The following is a 14,813-nucleotide window of genomic DNA, read 5'->3' on the forward strand; positions in this document are numbered from 1 at the left end:
TGTTGGCAATCAAGTTGACCTCAAACACTGAGTGAACATCTGCTGTGTTCCACGCCTTGGGCTTGCTGCAGTGTGAGCAGAGGTGCAGGGGGGTGCAAGGGGGGACCCTGCCTTCAAGGGCACGTGAGTCAGGTGAGCACCGTCACGCTGGCCTTCAGCGTGGGGGACGCCGTGATTACTTTGCCCGGAGAATTGCAGAACGTTTCAGAAAGATGGAGACGTCCTTCTGAGCAGGGAGACGGGAGGGAGGGCATATGTGGAGAGACACCTGGGCAAAGAAAGGCCAGAGGTGTGTCTCCCAGGACGTGTGTCGTGGTGAGAGGTGTGGCTTAACAGATCTCTTTATTCACCCCAGGTGATCCGATGCTGAATAATGCTTGGGAACAGCTGTTCTAGGAAATTTTTGTTAATGAATTAACTCCGTTTGTGTGTGTAGTCACACACAGACATATTTATTTTAAATGCACAAATATTTTCAATAAATATCAGAATAGATACTGCACCAGTTATATGCCCATCACCCAGATAGCACACATGTTATCATGGTACAAGTTTTACTTCAGATCTTTTCTTTCTGCTTTTGTTCCTTTTTTTTTTTAATAAGGTATTTCAATAAAACTGCAGCCCCGCCCCCATCCCATCACTTGATTCCCCATCTCTCTCCTCTCTCAAAGGTTGGTGCCACCAGGAGGCTGCTCCACACACGTTTGTCACCCAAGCCCCCATCTTTCTCTACAGGGCCCCCCAGGACCACCTGGCGTCCCAGGCCCCCCTGGACCCGGAGGCCCCCCGGTGAGATTGGTTTTGACTTTCTCTTCCCAGGGCACTTAGATGGAGGGTTCATGGCCCCGGGAACCAGGGGCATCGTCGTGTGGAGCTGTCTGTTGGCTCTTTGTCCAAGGGCAGAGCAAAGGCATGAACGAGGAGGGCCCCGCCTGCAGCCAGCCCCAGAGCCCCTTTAGACTGGAGCTCACACAGCTCCGGCGCCCCTTAGACTGGAAAAAGCTCCTGAGCTCATTGAGCACGTTCATGGCTGCTCCTAGAGAAGTGTGCGGGAAGTGTGGGGTCTCCCTTCCTGGGGTCTTTCAGCAGTGTGTGGGTTGGCTCCCCTCCCCCAGTTCAGGAGCAGCTGGGAAGGTTCCTGTGGGCAGAGCAGAGGGTGGGGGGCAGAGAGAGGTGGTTCCACCCACCCCACCAGCGGGGTGTGAAGGTGCTGGTGGTCCCGACTGCAGCCCAGCCCAGCCCCGTGCTGGCCAGCCTGGGAGGCGTGTCGGCTGCTTGGTTCACCGTGGCCCATACCATGGATGGCCAGATGCCCCCGAGGGGTGTCCACCCGGGTGCCCTCATCAGAGCTAAAGATCTGGGCTCCTGCCAGCAAAGGTGCTGGGAGAAGGGAGCTGATGCTCGGAAGAGGTCAGACTAACGGTTTCCCTGTGGTTCCCCTTGGCAGGGTCTGCCTGGAGAGATCGGCTTCCCAGGAAAGCCTGGGTCCCCCGGGCAGGCGGTGAGTGGCCGGGGCACCCCTCCCCGCTCTCCCCTCTCCTGTCCTTCCACGTGGGAGGGGCTGGCCCTTCCGCTGGCCACCCAGGCTGCTTCCCAGTGGGTGACACTCCGTGCCCTTTCCTCCCTGTTCCTGGCACCCGGCCTCCTCCTGCTCCCTTCCGTGGTGCCTGCCACGTGATGTCTCCTGGGGCTGCCCCCCGAAGACCCCCAGCAAGGCTGCAGATCAAGGCGCCCGCTCCTCAGGCCACTGCCTGTACTTTGTAGCTCCGAGGCACAGTCGACAGCCCTCGGCTGTTTGAAGTGTGGCTTCTCATCTGTGGGGACACCACCGGGGGCCACGGAAGTAAAGGGCGAGGAGACACGAGGCTCGGTCCGGGACGTGGCAGGGTGTGCCTGCTGTGCTTCCTCTTTCCCGGTCAGCAGGATCCAGGGACCAGGCCTTCTCAGTCCTTTTAGGTCCTGAGGGTGGAGGTCATCACACCTTAACATCCGCACGAGCAGGGTGCAGATTCAAGCTGGGGGTCTCCTGCCTCTTGGCCGGCAGCTCTTCAGGGCAGGGTGATAGAGTGGCCTTGGGCCTCTGAGACCGTGTGACCGTGATGGGCGTCAGAGGTGACGGTCCTCGGGAGGCCCCTGCTCACCCAGAAGGAGTTTCCTTATTGCTGCTTGTCGGGTGGGGAAAGGTGTGGCCCCCGCACCGCTGATGGGGGCTCAGGACGTTGGAGAAAGGGTGACAGAGGGAAAAGTCAGGCGTGCAGCGTGGGCAGTTGTCCGCCTGTGACTGGGCCCCGGATCCACGGAGGCCCCGGGATGCAGACATGGTGGCTGGATGCCGGCGTGCTCAGCTCTGTGAAGCTCCGGGTGCCACAGCGAAGGCTCTGGACATAAATCATAGTTGTGATGTCCACTCTCAGCTGAGCCTGTCCGAGCCTGGAGCGCACGGTGAGCTGTCATCCACAGATGTTCCTGAACACCCACCCACACGGTTCCACCCACTGACAGTTTACGGCAGTGACAGAGCTCCCGGAAAGCTGGCGCCCAGGAGCGGTCCTGCGCGCCAAGCCCCACGCCAACCAGCTTCTGGCTGCAGAATCCGCTCCTGGCTGGGGGCAATTCAGCGCAGTGCTGCCCTAACCGCGACTTTTATGTTGGTCTGTTTTTTCCCTCTGCCCAGGGGCCGCCTGGAAAGGACGGGCTGAATGGACCCCCAGGCCTGCCAGGACCCAAGGTTAGTATGAGTTAGGGAACCCAAAACACAGAAGCCAGAGAGCTCTTTTGATGGTTGGGTGCCCCTGCTGTGGATCACGTTTGGATCCTGAGTCATGCAGGGCTCGGAAATGTTTATATTCAAGGTCAGATGTGGGTGAACCCCTGATTCCGACCTAGGTAACTGGTGGAAGACTTGGAGGCCGAGGACTTTAAAATTATTCTATGAGAAATATGCATCTATTTTATTTGCAAGGAGGAAATCTTTTCAGAGACTCTTACATAGTAAGAGACTTCAACTTAAAAATATTCTGGTGGGGCTCATTACAGTAAGATCATTAAGAGGAGTCAGAGGTTAACTGTCATAAAATTAGGAAGCAAGTTCACAGTTTACTCACTTCACAGGGACAATTAAAAAACCATACAGCCAACTGTTTAACAAGTGAACTTCACCTTTTCATGGCAAAGATACAGAAGCTCAAGGATGAATGTCAACAGTCCTTGCAAGGCAACTTCTGGATGTTACAGGAGTTTTCACCATCCCTTTCAGTAGGCAGACTTAGAAGCTCAACTTTTTCATGACAGAATACAGAATACATATGGATTTAACTTAATTTAAGAACATGTTATGTAAATATTCTCCATTCTCCTCTCTTTAAAAACAAAAGATAAGGGCTAACCAAGTATTTTGTCATCTCAAAAGCACTTAGGCAGTGTCTCCCCTGCTCTGAATCCCTCATTCCCACTCCCTTGAGTCTGTAAATCAGAAGCAGAGCCGTTGAATCTAGGAGGTGGTTGGAGCTGCTGTTTTGGGCCACTGCGATCTCGCAGAATTAAAGGAGTTCAGTAGCACCCGAGTCCGAGTAGCTTTCCTGCTTCCAGCCCGGAGCCGGTGCTCGGTGCTCAGTGGCTCCCGTCCACTCCCAGCTCCCGCTGTTGACTCTCCTCCGCCTTCCTTGCAGGGAGACCCAGGAGACAGAGGGGAGGATGGTCCCCCTGGACAGCGTGGCCCACGGGTAAGGACTTGGCCTTCCTCCTCTCGCATCTGTTGTTGTAAGCGAAGTGTTCGGCGCTCTGTGTGAAACCCCGCTGTCAGAGCCGTGTAGGCTGGGGTCTGGTGGGGCACAGCCAGGGCCATCGCACAGGGGCTGTCTGAAAGGCTGGGGCAGGTTGGGGTCAGTGGCGACACGCCCTGGGCTGATGACCGCCCAGAGCCACATCACAGCATGCCCAGGGAGAGGACTGGGAGTTCCTGGAGGCAGGGGGCCCTGTAGCTGGAGGAGAGGACGCCCCACGAGAGAGCCTTGTCCTCGGGAAGAGGGGCAGCCTTGCTGACCAGCCTGTCCTGGGATGGGAGGAGCCAGGGCGTCAGTCCCCTCACCCTGTCCCCTGAGTTTCCCCTCCCTCTGATGTCCCTTCATACCTGACCCCTGCAGAAGGCAAGGAAGCCTGGGGCTTCTGGGGGTGCCAATGTGTGGAAACTGGATCTGCGGGGGGAGCGGAGGCAACCCACGTGCCATGTGGAAGGGGCACCTCCTGTGGGTAGGGGCCCAAGTGCTGGATTTGGGTGACTGTCTGTATGCGCTGTGGGTGTGTATATGGTGTGTATATGGTGTGTGGGTGGGTATGTACATGTGTATATGGTGTGTGTGGGTGTGTACATGGTGTGGGCGTCTGTATGTAGTGTGGGTGTGTGTATGCAGTGTGTGTGTGTGTGTACATGGTGTGTGTGCTGTGTGTGTGTGGTGTGTCTGTATGTCATGTGTGTGTGTTGTGGGTGTGTACATGGTGTGTGTGTATGTGGTGCTATGTGTGCTGTGTGTGTATGCAGGGTGTGCATGTGTGAGCTGTGTGTACATTGTGTGTGTGTGTGTCGTGTGTGTGTGTATGTGTCTGTGTGTGTCGTGGGTTGTACATAGTGTGTGGGTCTGTATGTCAGGTGTGTATGTATGTGAGGTGTGTGTGTGTGTATGCCGTGTATGTGAGGTGTGTGTGTGTGAGCTGTGTGTACATGGTGTGTATGCCTGTATGTCATGTGTGTGTGTATGCAGTGTGTGTATGTGTCTGTGTGTTGTGGGTGTGCCTGTATGTCGTGTGTGTGTGTTGTGGGTGTGTACATGGTGTGTGTGTCTGTATGTGGTGCTGTGTGTGTATGTGGGGTGTGCATGTGTGAGCTGTGTGTACATTGTGTGTGTCTTTTGTCGTGTGTGTGTGTGCAGTGTTTGTGTGTGTGTGTCTGTGTGTGTGTTGTGGGTTGTACATGGTGTGTGGGTCTGTATGTCAGGTGTGTATGTATGTGAGGTGTGTGTGTATGCACGTGTGTGCATTTGCAGGCGTCTGTGCTTCTGGAGGGGCCTGTGCCCAGACAGAACCTCGTGCGGGGGCCCTCTCGCTCACACACTGCTTGGGTAAGAACTAGTTGAGGGCTGTAACTGGCTCTTGGAGACCGCCCTCCAGCCCCAGCCCACAGCAGGCACCTGCAGGCTCTCAGTAAGGGCTCCCTGGTGGCCGACTGATAACTAACAGCCCAGAACGGACACAGGTATGGCCTGGACTTGGGCCAGTGGTGACCTTGCTGTTCCGGGAGGCAGGACCCGGGTCACCTCGGGGGCCAGTGAGGGACTGATGGGCAAATTCCTGGACCCTCAGTTCCCTGTGGCCCCGCTTTTTCAAGAAGTGATCATTCTTTAGTGAAGTCGCTCAGTCGTGTCTGACTCCTTGCGATTCCATGGAATTCTCTAGATCAGAATGCTGGAGTGGGTAGCTTTTCCCTTCTCCAGGGGATCTTCCCAACCCAGGGATCAAACTCAGGTCTCTCTCATTGCAGGCAGGTTCTTTACTAGCTGAGCCACAATTTAGACCAAATTAAAATGGAGCAGAACACGCATGGATTATCACTGCCTGCCCTGCTCAGGATGCCCAATGGACTCCTTGTGGAAAGCATCCGTTAGGAGCCGCTGCACCCCGGATTCCTCAGGGCTCCATGAGCCAGCTTATCGTCACTTGCAAGCACAGCACCCTCCATCTTTTAAGACTCAATGTTCCTGTTTTTAAAAAATATCTGTGATTGAAATGTAATGATATGTAACTGGCTGTGTTTTGTCCCTCCATTGCTCTGGGGTAAATCACGTGGTCTTTTAAACATGAAAGGCCACCTTCCTGTTTTTGATTGATTGGCTGAAATTCAATCATCTTCCAGAAATAACTTAAAGCATTTGCATAGGTCACTATTATTTTTCATTTTTGACTGCTAGGACTTATGGAGTCAGCCAGACCTGTGAGCTGTGTTTCCTCACATCTGTGAGTTGGCTTATCCTTCTGAGCTTACAGTGTATAAATCCCCATGTTCCATTCAGCAGTCTTCAGAAGAACCTGTTCCCATCGAGTTCCCCGTGCGGACAGAGTCGATGGATCACAAGTATTGGGGTGAATTTGTGGTGCCCTTGGGGCTGTCTTTCATCTTTCCATCTACATGTTCGGTATTTATGCTTGCCCCGTGACTGAAAGTTTCAGAGAGGTCCATTACTACAGCTCAGCTGTTTCTGTACGATTTCTAGTGTAGTGTAGTGCATTTAAAAATTCTCTCTGGGAAGTTGGAAACAATTTCTGTAGTTACGTTGACTTTAGGATATACTTTGTAGCTGCGAAGGAGACCTGGCAGGAGGTCTGTTGCTTTATTTTGACATCACGCCTCCTAAAGATAAGTATCTCCAAAGAAGGTCATGGACGCGTCCTGGACGACAGGTCTTGAGTCCACTCGGAACAGACCGGCTGCGGGATGAACGGGTGCATCGCCCTCTTGGGCTCATGTCGAGGATTCCAGGAGCCGTCCAGACCTTCATGGGTCATGCTCTGGCTTAGGATTCACAGCATGGATTCAGGAGGCCTTCAAAATGCTTGCTACCCAACCTCAGCACCACCTCCCACCCAGCGCCTTTCCAACTGTAAAGGTTGTCTTGTCCTAGCAGATTTAAAGTGACAGTTTGTGTAGCAAGTGTTTGCACAGATCTGGTCAGAGCAGCTGTTACTAATTGTGCTTGTGAACACTGGGAATTGATGGGAAAAGTGGAGTGCGGCTAGAATTTCTATATGTACCGACTCAGACACCAGTGGCCCTGGCGGCCCCAGAACTGCAGGATAAAACGCGTGCTTCATGCTGAACAACGCTTTTAGTTTCTTTACTTCTCTTTTTTCCTCTCTCTCTCAATATGTGGTGTAGCCTTCACTACCACTGGGGTCTGGCATAGCTGCAGGGAAGACCTTTATGTGTTTGTATAACCGCTCATTCATTCATTCATGTGTCCACTTACCAGAAAACCAAATTTCCTTATGGAAATCTACATGAAGATTTTAATAAGGACCATACTTAGCTTCGCTGGTGGCTCAGACGGTAAAGAATCTCCCTGCAATACAGGAGATCTAGGTTCCATCCCTGGGTCAGGAAGGCCCCCTGGGGAAGGGAATGGCAAGCCACACCAGTATTCTTGCCAGGAGAATCCCATGGAAAGAGGAGCCTGGCAGGCTAAAGTCCATGGGGTCGCACAGAGTCAAGACATGACTGAAGTGACTGACTATGTGCCCATGCATAATGACGTTAGAAACTGGCATTCAAGAAGTTAGTGTTTCTGAAGACACGTGACTCATTAGAAATTGCAGTCCCTCCCCGCTCCTCCCACCACAGACCTCTTTGCCTCAGTGACTTACAGGCACCTGCTGAGCGTGGGGTCAGAGAGTGGGCCCCTCTGGTCCTGCACCCCCCGCTCCCCACTTCAGCAGGACCAGGAAACGTTGGTCAGAAGCCTGATGCCAGAGGACACGACTTCATCCACGTGACCGGAAGCTGCGTAGCCCTGCTGAGGGCTTGCTTTCCAACGTAATATAAGTTTGGACATTTAAGCAGCATTTTACCCGAGACTGGCCTTTATAGCAACACACCATGGGAAGGGAAATGGACCTCTCTCCTGCCCGTGAGTTCCTCCACCCCCAGCTGCCTGTGTTAACCAAGGAGTCTGAACAACTGCGGGCCGCTCGGTCAGCTCGGACAAGTTCATCAACAGCTTCTCCATCACTGGACCTGGCCTAGGGTCTGAGTTCCCCCTGAAGGGGAGCAGAGCTCAGAGTTGGGGTGGCTCCAGGACTCACAGGTTTTGGCTCCCTGTGGTTCTAAACTGTGTTTAGAATCAGAATCACTGGATCCAACCTGTGTAAACTCCCATCAGGGCAGCTCCAGAAACTGTTTCTTTTGAGGGAAGGTCAAGCCAGTGTGGGGCTTCCTGGGTGTCACTAGTGGTAAAGAATATGCTGACCAATGCTGGAGACGCAGGAGACTTGGGTTCGATCCCTGGTTCTGGAAGATCCCCTGGAGGAGGGAATGACAACCCACTCCAGTATTCTTGCCTGGAGGAGGGAATGACAACCCACTCCAGTATTCTTGCCTGGAGAACCCATGGACAGAGGAACCTGGCAGGCTATAGTCCATGGGATCACAGAGAGAGACACGACTGAGCGTGCATGCAAAGACCACGTGGGGGGTGGAAGCCTCTCTCCAGAAACGCTCAGTGCCCGGGGCTGCAGCGCCTGTACTGCTTGTGTGAGAGTCGAGGGTGTGGGCGCCAGGTGCCCTGAGTCTGTGGGACCGCCTGGGGATGACAGCCATCTCTGCCAATGTGAGTGGTCAGTGACGGGGCGTCTGTCATTCTGTCTGCAGGGTGAAGTCGGGGAGCAGGGCCTGGCCGGCCGACCTGGAGAAAAGGTCTGTTCATTCATTCATTCGTTTGTGTGTTCATCATGCATTCGTTTGTTAGTATCTGCTGCCCTGTACCGCTTGTCTCCCTGGAGCTCACAACACGCCTGTGTGCCTTCGTCTGTTTTCCCCGTGACCATCAGCACGTCCTGTGGTCCCTTGCTGTGTTGGGTACCAGGGTCGCCACCGTCAGCCAAGGGCAGTTGAGCCGGTGCAGCGAGTGGTGCCATGCAGGTGGGAGAAGGGTCCCAGGAGGCCCCCCCACTCAGGCTCGGGGGATGTCAGGAGAGGTGGCCAGGAGGTGACATCGCGGCTGATCCAGAGGGATGAGGAGTCGGAAGAGAGGGGAAGTAAGGGTTCCCGGGCGAGGGAGCGCAGAGTGAGCCCACGCCTGGGGCCGCCCCCGGAACTGCGTGTAGAATCCCCCTCTCTCCGCTGCTTTGTTTCCACGTTACCCTGCTTCTTCAGGGGTCTGGGGGCAGCCTCCTTCCTGAGCCCACTGACTGTGGCACTGTGTTCTTTCCGCAGGGAGAGGCAGGGCTCCCAGGCTTCCCAGGACTCCCAGGTGCAAGGGGAGAGAAAGGAGACCAGGTGAGTGGTGGGTGCTTCTTGCCAGGGAGGCCACGCGCCGCGCCCGAGGAGAGAGCCCCCTGTCCTGGCTTGCACGCTTGAGGACGGGCTGACCCAGGATGGGGTTAGAGTGTTTTCCCCAGTGTTTATGGAAGAGGAGAGGCGGGGCCCAGGGCCACCGTGGGCCATACGCTGGAACGAGGGGACAGCGGTCATCTGGAAGGGCGGGTGGAGTAGCTTCAGATGAAATTTGTGGGAACGACAGGGGGCACCAGCCATCAGGTGCCAGATGGCGCATTTGCCCCTTCACACAACCAACACGTCCCTTGATCTCAGTCCTCACCGTGGCAGGCCAGGCTGGGGAGATGAAACAGTATTTTGCCCAGGGTCCCCTTGCTCTTGCCTGGAAGAGGCAGCCGTTACACTCAGTCGTGTTCTAATGTCTCCTGGTTTTATCTTTTCTCTGTAGGGAGAGAAAGGGGCCCTGGGGCTTCCGGGCCTGAAAGGCGACCAAGGTGCAAAGGTAGGAGCTGCTGCCCTCGTCCTGGGCGTTGGTGCCGCGTGTCGGACAACCGCCCATCCGTTGTTCACGTGCAGGGAGTCCCGTGCTTGAAGTTGCAGCAGTGGCCCGGGTGGCGGTCCTGGTTCTCCCCGCTGCGGTCCTGAGCATCCCATCTGATCCCCGTGTCTCCCTTGCTAGCCCGAAAGCAGAGCTGCCTGCATAGGCTGGCATCCATGGGCAGTTGGCTGCAGGAGCCCTTGCAGATAACTGAAATCAGTGGATGCCTGAGTCTCTCCTATAAAGTGGTGGAGCCTGAGAACCGTGGGCCTCCAGGAACCAGCGCCAGGGAGGTGGGACCCGCCACAGCCCAGGGTCGTCATCGCAAGCGCAGCACACGTAGTGACTCGGGTGATCCCGGCGACATCCGGAGGCGGGTCGGATTATCAGCAACACCCCCAGTTTATAGATGAGGACACTGAGGCATGAAAGGGCCAGGCTGCTGGCCCGGGGCTGTTTGGATGGAGGGCGGTGGGAGTGAGACCTGACCACAGTCTGGGCCCAGCGTCCAGGCTCCGAGTGGGTCCACATGGCGCACCAGCCTGGCCCCGGGGGAGCCCGGGCAGCCTCACGCGCCCAGCGGGGCCCTGCAATCCCCCCTCTGCTGCCTGGGGGGCCACCTGGTTCTCCTAGTTTGAGCTCTGCACCCTCCCGTGTCCCACTCTCCTGCCCACCATCCTGCTCAGCAGCCCCCATCCCCGCTCCCAGGCTGAGGGCCAAGGTCTTTGTTCTGAACGGACCTGCAATCTATAAATAGAGATCCTGCAATGGAAAGGGCTTTGGTGGATAAGCTGTTCAGGCCCGCGGCTCTCCCGGACTTCTCAGAAAAGCAATTTCTATTTGAGAAACTCATTTCCAAGATGCAGAGGACTCAGCGAGGCCATTAAGCCCTTTTATTGCTTTGGCAGAATTGCCGGGGCCACGGTAGAGTCGCATTCAAGTTTCCAAAGAATCTGGCCTGCTTTTCTTTGCCTCTAGAGAAATATGTCATCATAGACAGTTCTGGGAAGGAAATGATGTTGAAGCAACATCGCCCCCTGCTGGTCGTGCCTGGGCATCCCTTCTTCAGCGGTCTGGTCCACTTCCTCCCCACCCCACACTGAGAGCCTTCTGATCCCAGGGCATCTCTGAGAGGAGGGCAATAACGCCCCTGTGTCAGCTGGGGCTGAGACACTTTAACTGCAGAGAAGCGGGGATGGCAGCCCATGCCAGCCGCATTGATTCCAGAGCTCAGAGACCCTTCCCCAGGCGGGCATCTTTCTCCAAGCCAGAGAGCTCCTGGGCTCTGCCCCGCCAGCTCGCCCCACAGCATCGAAGGCAGGCAAGGCTCCTCCAGAAAGGTGGTCTTGAGGCCCTTGGGGTTGGACACACATCTCTCCTCCAGCCCCCTTCTTGTTTATGTCCGTTCATACCTTGCACTGTCGTGCTAATGGTAAAGAACCTGCGTGTCAGTGCTGGAGACGCAGGTTCAATCGCTGAGTCGGGAAGGTCCCCTGGAGGAGGATGTGGCAGCCCACTCCAGTGTTCTTGCCTGGAGAACCCCATGGACAGAGGAGCCTGGTGGGCTACAGTCCACGGGGTGGCAGAGAGTCGGACATGACAGACTGAACTCGCTTGCACGTGCATTGCAGTGGGAGACCCTGAACTTGGATGGTTTGGATGAGACTGGTTCTGGAACATGTGGTCAACAGTGTCAAGAGAAGAAGTGGGTGGAGTCAGCACTGGAAAAGGTGCTGTATTCTTTCTGAAGCTTCTGCAGCAGGGTCAGGGGAAGGCCTCGCAGTGGCTAAGGGCGTGGGCTCAGAGTTTACCACCAGGCTGCCCCAGCTGCTGTCTGTGTGGCTTTGGGCAGGGGCCCGAGTGTGGCCCTGCTTCAGTTTGCTCATCCGGGGAATGGGGCGCACATGAAACACCTCTGCTCCAGGCGTCTCGGTGGTGATGAAGGGAATTAACGCACGTAGAAAAGTGAGCTGCTACCTGGGATTAAATCCTGCATAACCATAGAAACAAGCATAGAAAACAACGTAACCACTTAAACTTTTTAATTGAAGTATAGTTGATTTACAACATGGGGCTAATCTCCACTGTATATCAGAGTAACTCAGTTACACACATGTAGACATTTTTTAAAATATTCTTTTCCATTATGCTTTTCCATTATCATGTAACTACTTTTCATTATCATCGTATTGTTGTCACTAGTAATAAGAGAAGCCTAGCCCATCTCTCAGTCAGCTTTATTCATTCATTTGTCCACTAATAACCACGTGTGTACCCAGGCCTGCACACATGGACCCTGGGCTGCTAGGACACACGTGAGCAGAGATATCCCTGTCCCAACACCATTGTGACTCACATGGAATGAGAGGCTTTGGGGACCATTCCTCCTGATGGAGCAGCCCAGTGACCTCCTTTCCTCGAGGCAAATGGAGTAACAGTTTCCTCCTCACTGGGACTGTGCTGAAAGTCTGAGTCCCCAGAGGACGCTGTGAGCTGTGTATACCGTCACCATTATTTTGCACAGAGGAAAACACACCATCAGAAGTAAAATAATGTGTAAAATGGCAGAGTTAGGGTTCAAGCTCGGGTGAGTCGACTCCCAGGCCTGTGCCGTTCACAGGAATGTAATACCCACCCCTCAGGCCCCTGAGAAGAGCCTGAGTCCTCCGAGGAGGGCAGGGTCCAGAGGAGCCTCTCAGGGGCTCAAGCTTGGGCTCCAGGACAGTGTGGGGGCGTTGTCTGCAGCAGGTGGGAAATCACATCAGTGTTGTCAACGGGAGGATGGTCACTTTATCTCCAAGTGCACCATGGAATAGTATGGAATGGTATAAATGACCCGCAGCATAGATGTTTCTCAGAACAGAGTTCTGGTCTGTTTGAAATATTTTATAGCTTGGATCTATATATCTCTCAATTGCAGTAAAGGCAGACTGGGTGAGTCTGTCGTCTTAGGAAAAGTGTTCCAGGATAAGAAGGACTGTGTGAGCGTGCTTAGTCGTGTCCGACTCTTTGTGACCCCATGGGCTGTAGCCTGCCAGGCTCCTCTGTCCATGGGATTCTCCAGGCAGGAATACTGGAGTGGTTTGCCATTCCCTCCTCCAGGAGATCTTCCCAACCCAGGGATCAAACCTGCAACTCTTACATCTCCTGGATTGGCAGGTGGATTCTTTACCGCTGTTTCCATTTCTTCATCTAGGGTGAAGTGGGTCCACCGGGGCCCCCTGGATTACCTGGCACTGTAAGTTACTCTGCTTCTAATCCTTTCTCCTCTTGCACACCGGCCACATAGTTATAGACGTTTTTTAAGGGAGTCTGCCAATAACTGACCCATCCCTGGGTCTCGTGATCCAGAAAGTACATGAGCTTCTGTAAGAACCACCTTGTACTTATTGACTTAGTTTATTCAGCAAACATGGTTAGTGTTGATGAGAACACTGGCTAGACCCTGGGTGTCCGTGCCCACCTGCTGCATGTGTGGATGAGGTTAGAGACAGGAAGCAGTTTGTCCAGGGTGAGGCTGCAACGTGGACATAGACCCAGGACTCACACCTCCACCCTCTGCAGGCCCGAGGGTGGGCATTGTGAGTTGGGGTTCAGGCGTGAGCAAAGAGCAGGGGCCTTGGAGCCAGAAGAAAAGAGTGGGTTTGAATCCCAGCTGTGCCGCTCACCAGCATTGTGATCTTAAACATGTTATTTAATGTGAAAAAGACTCCATCTTCTCATCTGTTAAGGAAAAAGAATGTTATACGGAGCTGTGCTTTATACATTTGTAGTGAAAATTGACTGAAATATATAAGGTACATTTTGTAGTTTCTGGTACATAACAAATACTAATTAAAAAAAAAAAAAAAACAAAGGCTATATAAATATGTGAGCATAGTGTGCATTTATTTTTTCACTTGAATGTTTCTTTCCAGCCTTGATATTCTGTGCTTTAATGAATTTTGGGGTGGGGGGCAGGAAGGGAGATGAACGTGGCTCTGAGAACCGGCCTTGCCTGGGCACGTAGGGATTGGTCAATTAGTAGCTGAGGCAGGGGACGGCCTCATGTGGAGGGCAAGGGCTTTAAAAGGAATGTGTGATTCTGTCGAGAATCATCCTTAAAGGAGCCCCTGAGGCTGCGTTCTCCCACCGTAAGTCTGTCAGAGGCAGGTTGCTGATGTCCACTCGTGTCTGTCTCGTTTCTGTGGTCTTCTTTGCAGACGTCCCTGTTCACACCACACCCGAGAATGCCCGTAAGTAGCAGCAGCGCCTTGTGGCTGCCCGGTGCCCCCTGGCCTGGCTCGTGATGCCCCTGGATGCTCTGGGGGGCGGGGGATGGGCTGCGTCCTGACCCTCGGCCCTGACCTGCCAGCCGCTGTCAGGCCTCTGGGTTCCCGACCTCGTCCTAGCAGCCGATGGGGAGCAAGCCGGGCGAGGGACCAGCTTCAGGGGCAGACAGGACCTCCCAGGTCAGGGGCTGGGAGGTGGCCTCCCAGTAGCCGAGGGCGAAGGTCACCCCTCTCTTTGGGTAAAGTGACCCCTCACTGCACAGGGTGGACGGTTGTTCCAAGCAGGACAGAGCCCTGTGAACGGCAGAAGGTGAAAGGGTAGAGGGGGCAGGTCGGGGGTGCCCCGCAGAGAGGGAGCCAGCCTGTGGGTCTTGGAGGCCAAGTCTTAGAGAGGCCATTCAGGGGCCAGTGGGGACTGAGCTTGCTTGGGGCAGTGGCCAGTGGGAGAGTGTGTGGCTTTTTCTGAAGATGGAAGTGCTTGATGGAAAAGGACACTCAGCGTGGCCGCAGCCTCCAGAAGCCTTTCCCTCCTCTTTCTTGAGGGGCTTCTGTGAAGACGAGTGTGTTCAGGGTCTCTGACGTCACCAAACTTGGCTCCTTTGTTGGTTCGCTCTTGGGGACGCGGTTCTCCTGTGGTTAGGACTTGACCCGCTACACCACGTGTGACGGCCAAGAGGCTTAGGCGAGGACCCATCTCCACATCGCTGCTATTAAGTAGCTACAACTTGAGAAGCTAAAGAGATCCTGGATGTGATGGAAAAGAAGGGAGCAGAAAGAGAGAGAGACTGAGTCGGTGCCGAAATCATCGTGGAAGGAGAGGGAGGATTTTGAGCTGCTTTGGAGGAGGAACAGGGAGGAGGCGAGGGCAGAGGGCTGTCCCTGGGTGGTTGGGGGAGGCCGGGGACCATAGGAGTGTTGGAGGATGCTGAGGGGAGAGCAGGCGGGGCTCCGGCTGTGTCTC

The 14,813-nt window shown here is 54.6% G+C and overlaps 1 protein-coding gene across 1 annotated transcript in view; it reads left to right on the forward strand.

Annotated features, from left to right (window-relative positions):
- Positions 1-14,813, forward strand: part of COL22A1 (collagen type XXII alpha 1 chain) — a 197,156-nt gene that overhangs the window by 97,341 nt on the left and 85,002 nt on the right. The window contains exons 23-31 of the mRNA XM_061123137.1: positions 739-792; positions 1,451-1,504; positions 2,678-2,731; positions 3,672-3,725; positions 8,417-8,461; positions 8,981-9,043; positions 9,492-9,545; positions 12,778-12,819; positions 13,784-13,816. Coding sequence (XP_060979120.1) covers positions 739-792; positions 1,451-1,504; positions 2,678-2,731; positions 3,672-3,725; positions 8,417-8,461; positions 8,981-9,043; positions 9,492-9,545; positions 12,778-12,819; positions 13,784-13,816 — 453 coding nt within the window. The remainder of the gene's footprint in view (positions 1-738; positions 793-1,450; positions 1,505-2,677; positions 2,732-3,671; positions 3,726-8,416; positions 8,462-8,980; positions 9,044-9,491; positions 9,546-12,777; positions 12,820-13,783; positions 13,817-14,813) is intronic.

The sequence above is a fragment of the Dama dama genome, chromosome 21 (assembly GCF_033118175.1).
Source record: "Dama dama isolate Ldn47 chromosome 21, ASM3311817v1, whole genome shotgun sequence".
In the NCBI taxonomy this organism is placed as follows: domain Eukaryota; kingdom Metazoa; phylum Chordata; class Mammalia; order Artiodactyla; family Cervidae; genus Dama; species Dama dama.